Here is a 17,688-nt window from a genome sequence, read left to right as displayed (position 1 = left end):
CAAATTTCAAATTCTTGGTTGATTAATTTAATTTTCAATTAACAAGTTACGAAAAAACCAAATTGCATAAGATGTGACAAAAGGAGGTTATTCTGAGGGGAAAAACAATTGAAGAAGCGATTGGTTCAGAACGACTGGCCGCAACACCCACAGCATATTTGATAAAATACATACGATTTCTCTGTGAAATCCAGTGTAATGCAATTTCTCCCTTCACAAACTTCAAATTCAGGGGAACAATTCCGATCGACTAACGAAGTCATCCAACAAATAAAGTTGGATCGAATAGGAGAAATCACATCAGAAAGCTCCTGCATCATACCGGACGTTACAAAAACTGAAGCCTCAGATACTATTCAGCGTTATTGACATCAAATGGGTTTTATAGCCCTCAGCCGGTAATTCCAATTTAGAAATCCATCATAGGCTTCATAACTTCGAAAAAATGCTTAATAATAGGGAACTGTAATCGCTCTAAACGGCCCCGTGAAAACACGAAGGTTGAGAATCCACAGGTTCCTATCAGATGCGAAAAGAAGTTTGCTCTGTGCTCGATCATAGCATCGCTGCTCATTGCACATATTTTCAGCTAACAGCGACGTGGCATCGAGCATCGTAAAACAATAAAAGGCAAAACCTGTTTTGACTCAAATAATAAAAATGAAACAACAAGATGTGAACACCCTCAGAGACCCGTTTATAATCACGCAAACAGACAGAGGAGCACCAGAAAGAAGCAGGAGATCTCACCTTCGCCCCAATCAATCAATCCACTGATCAATTCGAAAGAAGCGAGAAGATCCTGCCCAGACTGAAGCTGCCGGCTGCTGCTTTTCTAGTGTCAGACGGCACTTCCTATCAAGGGATTTCTTCCTCATAGGGTTGCATTCTCTTACGAACAAAACATCTACATAAAAGTAAATCCCCGTAAGGACCAAACCAAAAAACCTTCAAACTAGAGAGATACAAAAGCCACGGAATTACTGCGCCAAAAAACCCTAATATTGCTAGGAAGAGGAGTGGAAAGAGAGGTGGAGGAAGGGCGCTTTAAATAGAGACGGCCACGGCCTTCCGGCCTTCCAACCTTTGACGGCTTTAAACCCTAGCAGTTCTGTTTTTGGAAGCGCAATTTACAATGACGCGCCTAGAAGTAGTTTATTGCTAAAAAGACCCTGAAAAGGGATTTATTTATATAAAAGTACAATAGCTCTAAAAATGTAGTACTAGACGTGTGAATGGGACAAAAACCTTAGTGACACTTTGATCTTTCTTAGTATTTGTTTATTTTTTTCTCTCTCTACAATAAAAATTGATGCACCAACCTTAAACCCTAAACCCTAAGTCTATCATCCCTCCCACCTTGACCCTTTCGATAGTAAGAAGAGAGTGGAAGCCCCTCCTTTCTCTTGGCAATTGAAGTGCCTCCTTTGATAGGAAAGTCATAAGGGCTACCATACCAAATTTGTTACTTTTAATAATGCAAATACAATTAGTTGTTGTTCTATGTATATGTATATATGCTCTTTATGAAACAGATTTTATTAGAATAAAGATATGTATTGATTCCCTTTAATCCATCTCTTGTTCCCAAATTCTAACCATGATTTTCCATCAAGTTACTCTGGGGTGTAAGAAATCTTTGTTCTAGTAAGCAGAAGTTGAAACAAAATCAAAACAGCACCTTCAAGTTTTGCAATAAATTTTATTTTCCTGATTTCAAGCTTGTCCTCCCACTTGAAATATGAAGCAGTGAAGAAGGTGGTCTAATTACAGCTCATAAATGCTCCAACTGCCCCTATAAAACTATTCATATTAATGTTTAGGGAGGTCCATGTAAAACAATTGTTAACCAAATATTATGCCCTGAACTCAAACCAAAAAACTCGAAGCAAAGGGATGAGTCAGAAGACCATGCAAAAAAAGAGAAATAATTAACATTCCCTTCTGACCGAAAATTTCTCAATCCCAAGGGCATGATGTCAGGATTCACCTAACTTAGCTTACCGGCTTGCAGATGATTACATTGCTAAAAAAGAAAGTAGAGCAGCTCTGCCCTTCAATGGGTTAAGATGCTCTGCCATTCTTTTAAAAAAAATGGAAGCAAAAAGAATTGCCGTAACAACTAGGTAGGGGGGAAGAATCTGTTGAGATTGAATGGAAGGGTATAGAATTCCTCATTTCTGTTGTCCCCTCTGAATGTTCTAAACTTCACCCACCAAGGCATACCCCTGTCCTTCTTAGACTTCTCAACTTCCAACGTGTTATCGAGCAACACTGCCACGATCAATCCTACTGTTGCAGAGGATGAGAATATTGTATTCAAGAACCCGTTAAACTGCAAAACCACCAAAGTTCAACCACAAAAAACAAAATTAAGATCTTTATCAACATTCAATTCTAAGAACAAAGATAACAACTGATAACAAGAGCCAATTTGCCACAACACATTAAGCATGAGTTCACTGACCCATCCTGCATGAGTGTGAACTGGCCCATGATGTGAAGAAGACTGAAATTCATTAAAAAACTGTGGAACAGAGATTCCAAGAAAGAGTGAAAGGCCTGTAATGAAAAGGTTTCTCATGGAATTCATGTTTGTAAATTGGAGGAAGGAAAGCCCCACAGATGCTGCAGATAACATCCAACAAAAAAAGAAGTCAAGAAAAGCCAAGGACGCAAAACAAATGGCAGTCATTCAACCTAAAAAGAACTATTACATACCCACAAGGCCAAAAAGAACACAGTATAGAGCGGCAAAAATGGGGAAGGGGATTGATGCAAATAGAGCTCCAAACTTCCCTGCAAGAACTAGTGTTAAAGGATGTTGGACACCAGGTAAGATTTAATGGAACTCTTTTTAATTGTTGGTTTAGTGAAACCTAAGATGGAAAAGAAAATCATGAAGCCTGCAGATATCTGAACAACTCTGCAGCTGCCAACTCGAGTTAATCCAAGAAGCCCCACATTCTCCCTGAAATTCAAAAGCAAGATTCCTTATAATTCACATAGTATAAAGATTGGCTAACAGACAAGAGCTCTGATGGCTGATGGTCATTAGGAACCAACAACTTACACAGATACAGTGGAGCCAGTTCCTGTCCCAAAAAGACCATCAAGCAGTATCCCTATGCCCTACAACAGATGAAAAAAAATGTTAATTAAAATATGAGCAAAAATAATGACAGAACTCACAACTCAAATTTGAACTCTAATTTCATTGCACCACAGATCTCTTAAAGAGAACAATAATGTTTGATCAAATCATTTACCTGCCAGCCAATGCCTCGACTCAAAACATATGCAGGAGGAGGGGTGGCGATTGCCAGCCTAGATGCAGCCTTATACGCACCAGTTGACTGCAGTCCCACAAACCAAAAGTAAGATGTTCTGTTTTAGAAACAGAAAAAAGTAAGAACCAGACGGATACCTCTATCAAGGACACCAGGACTGCTGCCATCATAGCAATTATATGCCCAGCATTAAATGTTGGTGCACCCCATTGAAGAGGATAGGGGAACTTGAACCTAAAATTATCCATCCCGACAGATTATAAGGTCACTAGAGATAGTCCCATATTAGTGAAATACAGGAGTCACATGCAAAGAATTTTGTAACTTACCAAGGGGCAGAGGATATGAGATTGGCTCTATCTGTTCGACAGTTCAGTTGCGTTCTTAGGGGAGTATGCCTGTAGGCACCTGCTGCTGTTAGAACATGGGAATATGCCCAGATGAAAGTGACAGAAATGAGTACAGGAAAGCGTTCAAAGATGGGGATATCTCTGAAGGGTCGTATGTGCTTCAAAAACTGCATCTAAACATTGTCAGTCTCATTCCAGTAACAGAGAAAATGAGATTCAAGCCAGAAATTAGCATTTTGAGAATAGAAAAGTGTACACACTTGAGACAGTCCAACAACCAACAGAAGCATTGGTATTCCAATTTCCACACAATTTCCCACCTAAACAATATAGAATTATATAAGCTTCTATGTACCAGACTAGTACCTAATAAAACTTCAAATATTCAAAGTAAATTACCGCAGGAAAGCCACGCTCGAATAACCCCAAACCAACCAATCCAATTACAGGTGCCATACCAAGAGGGCTGAAAAACCTATTATGACACCAAAGCAAAAACTTACAGATCCAATTCCAGATAGGGGTACATTATAACACTTTTGTGACTTAATCCTTTAGTACCTCGAAAATATTCCCCACAGCTGGCTGTAACCAAGGATGATCTGTATACTTGATGCTACTATTAGTGCCCCTTGAATTGCTCTCATTGTTTGTATAAATCTCTGCAGATCAGATCAATTTCAATGAATTAAACATGCCATCCACCATATGCGTACAGGACAATCCATTAATCGAAATGTCAATGAAGACTTTTTTAACAGACTTACTTCGTGTGGATCAGAAATTCGCTGCAAGGATGAATCACCTGTGATATAAATAATGGGTATAACATAAGCAAAAGAGCCGCCGACTACTGTTGGTAATCGAGTTCCAAACAATGCCTGCAAAAGTGTGTTGATGCCAGAAACAAATAACAGGGTTTGTATGACTCGTATCTTGTCACCCTGCAACATGTAGTACCAATAAGAAAAGAAGATCAGAGAAAGGATAATTGATTAAAGATGGGAAGTATGCAAAAAATAAACATTATAAAACTTACATCATTTCCACCCATCAATGGAACCAACGATGACGGAATCATAACACTTGTTCCCAGCATCAAGATGTAGTTTTGAAATGCCAACAAGATAGTTTCAGCTGCAGCAAAGTCATAGAAACAAGAGTTGTATTTAGAGAACATGCAAGTAATTATGAAAAAAATAGAAAAAAATAGAACCCATTAGTAAACACAAGAACAACAACCACATGAGAAAACTAACACATTTTAGGTATCGTATCAACAGGAAAATCTTGTATTGGATATTCCGTGGCTTAGGAATTTCCAAATGCCTGATAGTCTCCATCTATACACACACACACACAATCCTTTGGAAGAATAGAAAATTTTATTCTGAAGAAAGAGGAGAGAATTTTGCTGAGCCATTGCTGCTAATTAATCGATAATTTTATTTGCCTTTCAAAAAAAAGCTCCCAGTTACCCATTAGTCCATATAGGTCCCTCAACATCTTCCAAGAGGTTGGCTTGAAACAAATCGGAGCTGTTGTCCTCCTCCCAAGGTTATAACTTCAGTTGAATTTCCTCCCAGATAATCTAAGCTAGTATGCTTCTAGAATCTGAAAACTTGGAATGAAACAGACTAAGGACAGCTTGAATCTAAGTATACCCTAACAGTTAAGAAGAAGATTCTCACTTTACATTTAAGGGAGTCATGGGGCTGCATCTGGAATCAGGAGAGAAAATAGCCCCATATGTATAAACATCAAATGATATTGAAGAGAAGGTGCTGAGAAATCTCTGATTGAAAAATTAAAGTGATACAACCTGAGTTGAAGAAGAGAGAAAAATTGAAGAGATGATGAATAAATAGCAGTCTATCAATAACAACACAAATTTCTCTGAAATGTTTTTTTTACTTACTCTTTTGCAGTAATAAAGAATTCTTTTAAAGCAAGAAGAAGAAAAAAAAAAGAGGAAAGGGAGATTCCTACATTTAACTCTTGTACAGAAATTCTATGGTTAGCTAGAGAGTCTAACGAAGAATTCACCAGGAAGTGTGACAGTCATAGCAACCAAATCATTAACTGCTATGCAGGATCAGATTTTCCATTCATCTTAGTCAATTTCAAGTCAAAATACACCAAGAAAGAAATATTTTCAATAATTTATTCCCCTCTGTCTAACTTCATTAGATGTTCAAAATAAAAGAAAAGAAAAAAATTCACAGCAGATTGAAGAATGGTCCACCCCTCCCTCCACATAAAAAAGAAAAAAGGTCCTATTCAAGTGATAAAGAGCCAAATTATGGCAAATAATTATGATCAGAGCCATTATTTGGATAGTACAGGCCTCTTAGCTCCTTGCCAGAAGATTTTGTGGAAATTGTGGAAGTTAAAAAACAAATAAATCAAGTCAGAGCAAGTGGGGACCACTAAAAAGATAAACAAAAGCATCCGGGGAAGTATTGAAAGAAGTAATGAGAGGTATTTAGTATAAAAGCAGAGAAAGCCACACAAAGGCTGGAGCTTTCATTGACATTCAAGGTCTGTATGCTCAGAACCGAGGACTTCTTGTTTTCTCGGAAACATTTGTGTGAAATTTCCATCTCCTCTGGAGTAAGTTCTCCATCAATGTGGGCTCCATTGCCCGTCAAAATGATAATCACATTAATTAGTACAGTATAAGCAGAACAATATGAACCAGTTAATGGAAACTAAATATTCCTATGCTCAAATTGTTTTTAAGGTAATAAGTTGATGAAGAAGTTTGTAGTAGGAGCAATTAAATTTTGAAGGAATAATCAAGAAATGTAGGTCCTGGAGCGCCCCTGTAAGTTGGTATGATCCATCAATCATAACACTATCATAACAGTTTTCCGAAGTCCGTGCCATTGTATTCCATTCGTTCCTTGTCATATTCTTTACTTCGTCATTTCATTTATTTATCATTCCTTTGTTTTGTATTAAACCACTCTGTCCCTAGTTGAACGAAAACAAGTACGCAAACTAATCTCCAAATGGCCGAATAGAATAAAGACACCAAAGGGTGAGTCCAAGGCTCTGGAATGAACATATTAGTGAAAAATAGATGGAACCGATTAAAGTAAACCCAAAAGTCGAACTTTCAGGCTCTGCCTATGTTAGCTTCTCTGTTCGACACAAAAACACAACCATGGCGCTCTAAACACAGCAGTCTCTACCTCTCCGAGGCATTTAAAATCTATAATGAGAAATCTTTAGATGCATTTCTTCCTTGAATGAGCCAAAACATTAGAGTCACATAAAGGCGAACTGGAGAAAAAAAATGAACAAATGGAAGCGAAGAAGAAAGAGAGATTACTGATTACCCCATGGAGGGTTGGAATCTATGCAGTACTCGAGGTCCTGTAGCTGCTCCATGGGAGGATGAGTTATATCCGTCATTAGGAAGGCTCGAGGAGACTGAAGAGAGATGCCAGCGAAGGAGAAGAGAACAAAGCAGCAAAAGCGGGGAGAAAAAGAAGCAACAATATGCAAAGGAAGAGAAGCTCCTCAGTGAAGCCCCCCACCTCTTAGCAGCCAAAGAGCCTTTTTTGAATCGAAAGGAAGTTTTACCCAAATACCCTTGATTGCCTCTGATACTTGCAAAATACCGCCTGTCTCGCCCCCACTCCTGGTTCTGACAGGCTCAGTTCCTCTTAAACGTACTAGTACAGCAAGAAATTAGTCCACAAAACTCCCTCTACCTTTGTGAAGCTGACTGAACAAGGCGCCATGGATTACTGCGTCTTAAACTGGAAACCCATTAAAAGCTGGCTACCGTTGAAATTCAAAATACTGGTTGGTGGTCGGGTTTTGCGTACAAGAGAAACAGACGATGCCGATAATAATGGTCCCAGTTGGCTCAGAAAGACCAATCTTCTGTAGCACTACTGTTTATAGCATTAAGAACTGAGGGAGTGAGCACTGCGGAGGTCGTTCTGATTCCTGAATGCATTAACATGATTGAACTTCTGAGGAGGGGCCATTAATTAGATGTCGGAAGGAAAATATCAGAAGAAGACGAGGTCATATTGGTACACAGAAAAATAAAACTATTATAAAGAAACAAGTCTCATGCCTGTGTTGTGCGCTTTACTTTCGGCTCCCACCTACGTTCCCCAGTCCCACGATCACGACATTCCCCTAAAATCCGAGTCGTCACTCTTCCGGAGCCCAGACTATGGCGTTGCTTGGTCGTGAGAAAAGAATCTCTCCTCTCTCTTCTGCTTCTGCTGCTTCTGCTGCTTCTCTTCTCCGTCTCCCTTTTTTATTCATTATTTTAATTTCACATCTGCAGTACAAAGTACAAATTAGTGCTATACATATCTGGCAACGAATAAGCTAACGCGATTCCCTAGTCCTTATCGGCTCTTCTTTTCAGTCTTCACTGTTCATGGCTAGAGGGTGAGCATTTCGAAATCCGTAATATTTCGGTTTCCTAAATCTGAAATGTTTTGGAAATTGCGTTATCCACATCAACAAAATAGTTGATGAAGAGAGCTTTTGTGCTACACCGTCACTGTACCAGACAACTATTGGCACCCTCATAAACTGCAAGCTGTTGTTGGAAAGATGAAGACGTTTAAGAGATGCAAGGGTCCTTAGTGAAGCTACAATACTGACAAAGAGTTTATCATTTCCCACATCTGGGTGAGACACGCTTAAACGGAGAAGCAAACTAGGTAGGAATATTTCCAGAAATGTGATTGTGATTAACGTCGAACGCTTTCAGCTCCGAATAGTAAGTTGGATTGGTGGGATGAACTTTCCCACGAAAGACAACTGTAAGTCAAAGTGAGAATCTGCAAAAGAGCCAAACACTGGAACTCTTCTGGTATACCTCCGAGGAGTTTGTTGACGGAAAATTCTGTTATCTTGAAGAAGGTGAGCTTTGCTATGTGGTGACTCTCAAATGCCGACGCAGCCATTGGCGCAAGTGTACTTTATGATTCCTCAAACAGTTCAATAAGCAGGGAGGATGAACTAAAGTACTCTTTTTAATAGCGGGAAGAGAGAGAATCAGATTCATTTTCTATTAACCGTTTTATCATGATAAATCGTTTCTCATAATCGCGGTCCCTAACCCTATAGTTACAACTCGCAGTTGCAACTCCCTTGGTAAAACCATAAAGGCTTTAGCCGAGAGTGTTCGAGATAGGAAACGCCAAACAAATACAACAAAGACATTTTTCTTACGTAATCTGATCGTACGGAGGTATTATTCCGTTTATATTTATTTTATGAATTCGTGATGTTAGAAATTCATATCAGATCGCGCAGACCAGCGGCGACGCTCGGCCAGAAGGTTGATCAGTGCCACTGAGCACTCACTGCACACGACGGCCGACGGTGAGAAGCATCGGAGCCGGCGTCGGCGACCATTCAGAAGGATTCGGGTTGAGTCGTTAAGTCTTACATTTTCAGTAAGGATTCAGCATGAGGAAAGAGAGAAAAGAACTATATTAAGGGTCAGGAGCGAAGCAGAAAAAGGAGGCTCCATGAAAATGGGTAATTTAGAGAAGTGCTGCTCGCTGTTACAGTTCTTTGCAGAAGAGCTCCAGTCATCCATGCGAGCGACTGCCGACCTTTATTATTGTCAAAGAGGAGCTTTCCTCATCCATCCATAAAGGAACCGTACCATATGTGCAGCAAACATGCATGACGCCTTTTCCTTGTCGAAGGGTGGGATTTCAAGATACAATGTTGGTGATCATAGCAGCCAACAAGTAAAACACATAAGATGATCAAATGCACTTAATTGTATCAAAGAACCTTGCAATATAAAAATTTTCTTTCTTTTCTACATGTATGCATGAGAAATTCTGACTCAACAATGAAACTAGGTGTGGGGGTGGAATTTTGGTATCACGCACGGTTAGATTGGGACCCTTAAAAATCTATTACTTTGAGCCAATACCATTTGCATATTAGACTGTACCGGCTGTCTCCGTCTAAAAATTTTATTTTAAAATAAGAATATTGATACAATACGTGTTGTGTTATGTATGGTTTTGGGCACTTTAAGAATAAGAGACGAAGAACTAGATTATACACACTGTATCGCCCGCGTGCCCACCCTCGCAATAAAGATCCAAAGTCGTTGGATGCAGTAAATCAATTTTACCAGTACATCAATGTTCATCTTCGGCAGTAAAATCAGGCTCCGGAGGTTTCTGTAGCTTTAGCTCTCGACTACTCTTACTACTACCACTCTTGTTAATGCCCCTGAGAGCATTCGCAGCAAACCGAGAAGCAAATATGGTGGCTCCTAAACTAGAGGAACCACCACCCAACTCATATCCATCTCCCATTATTTCTTCTTCTTCTTCTTCTTCCTCTTCCTCTTCTTTCCCTTTCCCTTCCGCTTCCGCTTCCGCTTCCCCTTCCCCTTCCCCTTCCCCTTCTTCTCTCCGCCGCATCTCAGCATATTTTCTCTTCAAGTATCTTTGCCATGCAGCTTGAATAAAGCAAGCAGCCCAAGTTCTCCATTGCTGTGAGTAAAATCTAAAGGTGTGTTGAACCGCCCTGCTATGAAGACGTCTAAACTGGCTTGCCACAAATTTTAACTCTTCTGCGGTTAGTGCGAAAGCTTCCACCTCAGTTAAAGCTCTTACTGTCCTAGTAGAAGAAGGAAGACTAGATCCAGATTTTGGATCCAGCGCCCATGTTAGAAGTTCTTCACCACAAAAGTCCCCTTCTTTTAGTAACCCGCGATTAAAGAAACCAGTCCTACCACCATCTGTTGTTACACTCTCAAGACGACCACGTATAATAAAGAGCATCTCATCAACCGGATCTCCTTCCCTAACGATGTATGTATGTTCAGTAAATAAACTGGGCTTTAATCGTTCACAAATAGCATCGAGCAGACGCTCATCCATCGTATCAAATAGAGGCACCTGTTAAGACCCAAAAGTCTTTAAGATAACGGGTCAATTAGCAGTAGAAAAAAGAACCAGCAGAGACTGATGCACTTACCCTTCTCACCAAAGCCAAACAAAAGTGTCGCTTAATATCCCTTCTTAGATCCTTTGGTAAGCTCTGAACCAAGCTTTCTTCATCCACTCCTCGAGTCTCCAACCACTTGTATTGGTCATACCTCCGGACGCGTTCCCTGAGATCCTGTGGGAGCAACCGGTGATGCATCCACTGCTCAGAATCACGTCTTTTCACTCTCATCTCTTCAAGTCGTATTGTTAATGATGAAAGGTATGTCTGTGGCAAATAATAAACATGTTCAACAATTTTTTTAAACAAAAAAGTAAATAGAAAGATCAATTTAAAAGTCTAGGGTTGCTTCTTACCTGCATGTTGCCAATAAGCAGAGCAAAGAGAATAAGACCAAGAATAGCAAGTGCTATCGAAAATATAACCTCTCCTGGGTAAATGCTAGTTGAGAGCCCCTGGCCAAGTGTACTGCAGACAGATTGAAACCAAGTGTCAAGAAGTATTGGAACAGCATTAGAATTCAACTTTGGGGAAAACAGTTCCGACAAAAAGCCAATCGGTATTGAACAAATAAATATACAGAGAATAAGCTCTTAGAGCTGAAGATGTGCACTTCAATATAAAATCCTCCATACAACAGATTAAATGTTTCATCTGATAAGATGTTGAATACTCTGAACACCAGCAGAGAGCCACTCAATCAGCCAATAAACTACCAAGAGAATCATAGTGTCATCCTCTGCAGAAGACCTTTCACTAATGAAAAACTGAAAGCAAATGTACATAAGGAACATTTGCATGTAACCTGGGACCATCTAGTTCAAGGATCCTCATCTTGGATAATCATTAACTAATAAGCTGAAATTGATTATCCTAGTTGTCTGATTTTACCAGTTGGATACATCACTGAGCAAAAAAATCAACAAAATAAAGGTTTTGTTAACCATCAATAAGGATAAAGTAGGTTTACCTCAAATTTTGAAGTCCCCACCACAGGCAGTAAGAATATTTAGACAAAAAATTCCCAGGTTCAGCAATTTTAGATGTCAAGGCCTGAGCAAATATCCCAAACTTAAATGGTGCATCTTCTTCAGCAGAGCAGCTGACATTTAGAACTGCACTGGTTTTCTTCCAGTCATCATAACCTTTCAAATGCTCATCACCACAGTACAAATAATTTGCGTTACAATTCACAGCGACTCTGCAAACATCATTCCAGCATGTGTCGACACGCTGTACACCCAACAAATACCAGAAAGCACCAACTATCTGCAGTAAAAGTTTGGTCATTTTCAAAAAAAAAAAAAAAATCAAGAGAAACTCATGCAGTAGTATTTTCATAGAAAACTTTCAGAGAACTATTTAGCTAAATTGATCATGTTCATGTCAATATTCATTAATGCTCCAAAAAGGAAAAAAGCCTTCAAAAGTGATATAAAAGCCCCATATAAAGAAGTAGACTGACTATAAGCATCATGGGACAATTATCTCTTTCTTCTTTATTTTTGGTGGATTAAGTCTCTTACCAGTCTTTTTGCTGTGACCTTCCTACAACCAGACATGCAGATGTCCTCATATACATGATTGTAAAAGTTCTCATTCCACATGAAACATATTTGGACATTCTCAACCACTACAGCTTGCCCCTAAATCGAGACTAGTTGTGCTAGACAAGCATTCAAGGTCTGTCCTCAACCTGTCCATATCTCCTCTTCTTATCTATAGCTTACAATTACAAGTATTGTGTTTCCGGGACAACTTAGGATTGAACTACTACTTAAACGACCTTGTTTAATAACTTATGTCTAGACTTCTGATGTCACATAAAGAAGCGAAAAGAAATTCTGCACATGTGGCTTGAACAACATGCTCTGTACCAAAGCAATCTTTTTCTCCCAGAAAGGTGCTGCCAACTCAGATTCCCAAAGCCCACAAAATAACATAGATGGTCCGTAGAGTAGCTATTTGCTGTATTGAATGTAAAATGGAAAGACCATTTGAAAATAAATAGGGAAGTAGAACGGAAAGATCTTCAATGATACAATGTTTTTCTAACGACTGAACAAATAAACTGCAAGCAAAAACACAAGAAAACTATTCAAAGGAAACATCTACTGCTGGATGCACATAGTCAGGCTCAAGCTGCAAACTGATATACTATCTAGCAAAGGGCCACCATCAACTTTCTGATCACATGTTTTCCTCATGCATATTTCACCCGTTCCCCATGTCCAGAGCACTTGTTGTCCCATACTACCATCACCCAACACAATGACATGCTTATTTTTACAGCAAAATAAGTTTAAATAATAGAAACAACTTAAATAGAAAAACTTAATCAGTTGAGATAGATTAAAGAAGAGCTCAACAGTTGCCATTGCTGATAGAGAAAACACAGAATTCAGAATAGAATTAGAGCATTTATGTGGAAATTGTGAATGAACAAAAGCAAATGTCACAGTCATGAAACGGAAACAAAAAGATATTTGCTATAATTGAAAACTCTGAGAAAATCTTCCATGGTGATCAGCTGGATGAAAGGAAGTTCAAAGCGTCCCTTGAGATACAGATATATCTTAACAAAATTCTGGACATTTGTAGGCCTTATGTTGTTTGGAGGCAGAACACATCAAGGCAAGTAAATTCCATTGCTGATTCATTAGCTAAAGAGGGTGTTAATTGCTCATCTCTTCCTCTGTAGGCCAATGTAACTTTTTCAAGATTTTTTTCTTTCTCTCAAGCTAAAAAGAGCCTTCACATTTCAAAAGAAGAAGAAAAAAATCGAGGAAATGGTTTGCTGGCACCATTGGGGCTCGGATGCATATCAACTACCAAAGTCGAACTTACATGACTGGCAAGCATGTACCAAAGTAGATAGTATGCTGCACCGGCCCAAGCAGTTACAGCAAAGACACCAGCAGTCCGTTTGAGCTCTGACATTAAGGGAATAATCCGCAAAAATCTGGGAACATACTGCAGCAAGATAATGAACAGAAGAGCATTCTTTGTAGCCAATATATCTGAAGCTTCTGATCTTTGAAGGAACCTCCAGACAACTATCTGTACAGGGTAGGAAAATTAGAGAGAATTCAACATGCTGCTCAATGACATCCATAAACGATTGAAAGAGTAAAATTCAGTAACAGGAACCTGAAAAGCTGTCACCATATGTAAAAAGCACTTCCCAAAATAAGAAAAAATGTCATGGATTTCACAAACATACAAATGGATTGAACCATTGCTCCATTAAAAGAAAGGCACGAGATTAAAAAAAATCTTTAAAAATAAAAAAGAGAAACGGTTGGGCCTGTGTCACAAAGTATCGACCTTCAATAGTCTAACAAACAAAGAACCACCAATTCTATAAAATTTTCTGCCAAAATATAATCTTCTTAATAATGAGATGCAATTCCAATAGAAGAAGACCTACAATCACTACTTTATTCCCCCATCATTGTGATGGGAAATAACATGGCAGATAAGCTAACATTCCAAGGTTCCCACAGTATAATAATGGAAGTTAGAACAGCGTAGCAATTTAGCACCTGAAAATCATCAATCCCAATTGACTTAAAACACAATAAAAAATAAAATGGTTATTGACAGCTCTTAGCAAATATAATTTTGCATTTCAAAAAAAAAAGCAAGATAATTTTCAAAAATAAAACAAAAATAAAAAATGAATGCTACATCTCATCATCTAGGTCCCATGTCCGTCATCAGTGCAGTATACAGTTTTCCACACAATGCTTTTGGCTAATTAATCAATCATAACAGAGATGGAATGGAGATAACTGACATGCCACAGAAACAAAGAGAGACAAAATGTAAAGAAATTAGAATATAAGTTTCTGCAACCAAAACTCAAGGGGCTCAAACAACTTTCATTATCAAGATTTCACCAGAAATAAATTATTCAGACATGACCGAAAGTCAAACAAACAGCATCAATAAAAGAAAGAGACTTTCAAGTACAAATTGATAAAAGTGCAAGAAGTAAATGGACATGTCAATAGCAAAAGAGATAAAAGGCCTGAGGCCGCATGTTGTGCATTAGTATAACCTTCAAGCTTAATGAGCCTTTATGACTTCCTAAATAACTTTCTTCTTGGATTTTTTGAAGTAAATAACATCTATTTCATGATCATGATCAAGTAAGAAAGGAATTTTTCATTTGTAAGTGGATAAAGTAAGAAAATTAGTTCTTAAATTGCTAATTGAATAAAGATAGCAAGATTTTTAGAACCTGTGGAAGAGGAAGAACAGCTAGGAAATCTACAATGAAGAATCTTCTCAGGTACCGCTTTGCTATCTGTGCAGGGTCTATGACAAGTTCACCTCTACCAAAAACTCGGGATGATGGAGCAATATAAGCAGTACGGAATTGGAGACACATGTGAATTACATAAAAAGCATCGATTACTGTCCGGAGAGTTGTAGATGTGACTGCTAACTTCGAATCTATCCCAAGGCATTTTGAATCATTATCAACTATAGGAAGGTAAAAAAACAAAGGGTCTACTGATACAGCAAGGATACAAGATATTACAAAAAGTCTATTCCATATTTGAAGGAATATATCTTGAGGATTGAATATTTTCTTTTCAGAAACCTTAAGATCTTCCGCAAAAACCGGTCTAGAAACCCCAAACCGAAATGATCGACCAATTAACTTGAGCCGTTCTGAGCCCTTTCTCATCCCTCTTTTAAAGGACTTAGAAGGTTTGGAGGATTTGGGTCCACGGCTCAATCCCTCTATACCGAATCCGCATCTATTCATACCAGCCACATCAGGTGAAAAGGATGATCTGGAATCCAAATCATCCAACCTGGTAAAAAGAGTAAAAAAAACGTCTCAGCATTAACAATGATGATTTCTATCAAAGAAGCAGCTTTTGCAAAGAAACCAGAAAGAAATAAAGAGAACGAACAAAAATTCTAGGTAAGATGGGATTTAGTGTGCAAACACAGCCAATGAACCATCATCCAAAGATCTAAACGTCAACAGCTAGCAACTCAATGCCATAAATCAAACAGTAATGATAGATGGAGATTTTTCTTGGCCAAAAGGCTGCTAAAAAATGCACTCTTGCATGCAGTGAAAAATCAATTGCACAAATATCTCCAGCAATGATTATTCAACCATGAACACATGGATAACCCTATCAATTTCCCGTGTATAAACTTAAATCAAGTAATAAAAGAATCAACATACCTCACGAATTTCTCATTGTGGCCCCCCACATACTGTGATTTGTATCCACCACAATCGAACATTTTGTACAACCCAGTAAGCTACAGCCGAGATAACAAGTCATAAAACAGTTAAAAAATGATCCACATAGTAGACTGAAATTCCAGCTCAAAGTCGAAGTAGTGATGTGTCGGATATGAGATATATAAACCCTTCTGCATCAACAATGCCTGGAAGACGTAAAAAAGAATGCTAAGTCTCAAACAAACAGAAATATAACGAAACATCAATAGCAAGTCTCTCAGTTGATTGGCGGCAGTCAGCAAAACTTGCACATAAAGGGTCGCAGATTATTTTCAGAACAATTAAGGGCCTTAGCATGTGGTGGTACTCCATAAACAAGTTGACATCCACCATTTTTTTTTTAAATCAACCAAAATTTATTATCCAAATAAAAAATTAGCACAATCATTTGTATCAGTAGATAAAACTTTAATGTCAATATATATGTCCAATACAACATTCAGACAACAAGGGCAGACACAAGCTTCTAATTTAAGGTGAAAAATTCTAAGTTAAGCATCAGTTCTGTTTTCAGTTAAGAAAACTGAAATCTGAGTAACCCAATGGCTTTTACAGGACGTATAAGAAATTTAAACTTTTCTTTTTCAAACCATATATATGGTAAACCGGTTATCACAGTGTAGCTTCGAAGTCAATATAAACTTCATCGGAACTTAAAACAAAGCAGAAAACACGATTGCGGATAGGCAAATAGGTAAACATAAAAAAATGAAAAATAAAAACAAAAAAATTTCAGAACATAGAAAAAAATAACTAATTTAAAGCAAATACTTCTAATGGCCTTCTGGCAGGAGAAGGGGCTAGTGAGATGGAAGCAGACGTGCTGAAACCATGCATAAATACGAGAGAGTGGAATTTTATTAGAAAAACGAAGATAAAAAAATAAATCAAAGTCCTATAATCTCCGGTCATTAAGGGATAGCGCTCGAGAAATAGACGAGGGATTTCATTTCTTTAGCAGTTAGAATAGGGTTTCTGAAATAAATAGTGATAAACGGATAAAAAAGAAAATTAATACCACGAACGGTCGGGCGGTAAGGGAAAGAGCTCAAGAATAGAAGAAGATCGCCAGAAAATAAGAGAATGACGCATAGATCACCAACAGAGAAGATATTTTTTGTGAGATCGTAACGGGAGAGAGAAAATAGTCAGCTGTCGATCGAGGAAGGGGTGGAAGATTTGGGAAGAAAGGAGAGGCGAGGTGGGAGAGGGGTAGTATTGGGGGAGTAGTGCTCGATCTAGAAAGCCAGCATATAAAACGGACAAGAACGTGTTAGAAGACTGCCCTTATCTACTGATTGGAGTCATTTATTCCGTATACTTTAGCAACAAATAATGCCACCCCTAAAAAACTGGAATGTAAACCAGTAAGAAGCAAAAGAAGAGGAGAAACTCGTACGCAACGATATCTTGGAATTTCATATTGTGAGAAGTACGTCAGACGCTCAGACAACGTCACTACCATAATCATCTATAGTGTTCCATTAGGTGGAATACGTATATTATCTATTATATAATTTAATTTTATACGTATCAATTGATATCTCATAATATATCCATCTGTGTGACGAACAGCAGAATGGGATTGAAGAGAAAGTTTGGAGTGATTTCGTTTTAAAAGGGCCTCCGCCTTACCAACCACCGCTGAGAGGCAAGTTAAGAGGGCCTCCGCCTACCACGGGTCAAAGACGAGGATGCAGGAGGGCAACTACAGTAGTGAAGGATTCTAATATGTTTTGTAGAGAAGATGGTTAATGATCCGCCCGAGCTGGAGTCAACTTCGGCTGACTGTGCCTTGCTCGTT

The 17,688-nt window shown here is 38.5% G+C and overlaps 2 protein-coding genes, 1 long non-coding RNA gene and 2 other non-coding genes across 7 annotated transcripts; all 5 read right to left on the bottom strand.

Annotated features, from left to right (window-relative positions):
• Nucleotides 1–189: 189 nt before the first annotated feature.
• LOC137966538 (uncharacterized) lies at nt 190–1,111 on the bottom strand. Its single transcript, XR_011116211.1, has 2 exons — nt 751–1,111; nt 190–637 (listed from the first exon to the last, which is right to left on the bottom strand). It is a non-coding gene; the product is annotated as an uncharacterized lncRNA (long non-coding RNA).
• On the bottom strand, nt 462–613 carry LOC137966773 (small nucleolar RNA snoR2/U65). Its single transcript, XR_011116264.1, has one exon. It is a non-coding gene; the product is annotated as a small nucleolar RNA snoR2/U65 (small nucleolar RNA).
• LOC137966761 (small nucleolar RNA Z112) lies at nt 681–884 on the bottom strand. Its single transcript, XR_011116253.1, has one exon. It is a non-coding gene; the product is annotated as a small nucleolar RNA Z112 (small nucleolar RNA).
• An 804-nt stretch (nt 1,112–1,915) lies between the features above and the next one.
• LOC137966219 (nucleobase-ascorbate transporter 1-like) lies at nt 1,916–7,134 on the bottom strand. Of its 2 annotated transcripts, none has more exons than XM_068812775.1 (14): nt 6,985–7,134; nt 4,680–4,777; nt 4,408–4,584; nt 4,202–4,302; nt 4,040–4,115; nt 3,901–3,960; nt 3,620–3,813; nt 3,428–3,524; nt 3,270–3,356; nt 3,074–3,132; nt 2,880–2,971; nt 2,722–2,799; nt 2,468–2,628; nt 1,916–2,335 (listed from the first exon to the last, which is right to left on the bottom strand). In XM_068812775.1, the coding sequence occupies exons 1-14, from the start codon at nt 7,058–7,060 to the stop codon at nt 2,123–2,125; spliced, it is 1,569 nt and encodes a 522-aa protein (XP_068668876.1). In that variant the 5' UTR covers nt 7,061–7,134; the 3' UTR covers nt 1,916–2,122. The 2 variants fall into 2 exon arrangements, with proteins under 2 accessions (XP_068668876.1, XP_068668877.1); XM_068812776.1 differs by having other exon boundaries at nt 3,620–3,807.
• Nucleotides 7,135–9,600: 2,466 nt separating this feature from the next.
• LOC137966217 (probable cyclic nucleotide-gated ion channel 5) lies at nt 9,601–17,149 on the bottom strand. Of its 2 annotated transcripts, none has more exons than XM_068812773.1 (8): nt 16,903–17,149; nt 15,822–16,030; nt 14,853–15,435; nt 13,454–13,666; nt 11,577–11,875; nt 10,963–11,074; nt 10,637–10,873; nt 9,601–10,557 (listed from the first exon to the last, which is right to left on the bottom strand). In XM_068812773.1, exons 2-8 carry the CDS (start codon nt 15,881–15,883, stop codon nt 9,790–9,792), a joined length of 2,274 nt encoding a protein of 757 aa, XP_068668874.1. In that variant the 5' UTR covers nt 15,884–16,030; nt 16,903–17,149; the 3' UTR covers nt 9,601–9,789. The 2 variants fall into 2 exon arrangements, with proteins under 2 accessions (XP_068668874.1, XP_068668875.1); XM_068812774.1 differs by having other exon boundaries at nt 16,906–17,149.
• Nucleotides 17,150–17,688: the final 539 nt, after the last annotated feature.

This window comes from Aristolochia californica, unplaced genomic scaffold (genome assembly GCF_029961685.1).
Source record: "Aristolochia californica isolate CCGP_79_NKW_82.1479 unplaced genomic scaffold, dmAriCali1.0.hap1 SCAF_5, whole genome shotgun sequence".
Lineage (NCBI taxonomy): Eukaryota > Viridiplantae > Streptophyta > Magnoliopsida > Piperales > Aristolochiaceae > Aristolochia > Aristolochia californica.
The sequence above is the reverse complement of the archived record's forward strand: the minus strand, read 5'-3'. Positions and strand labels throughout refer to the sequence as shown.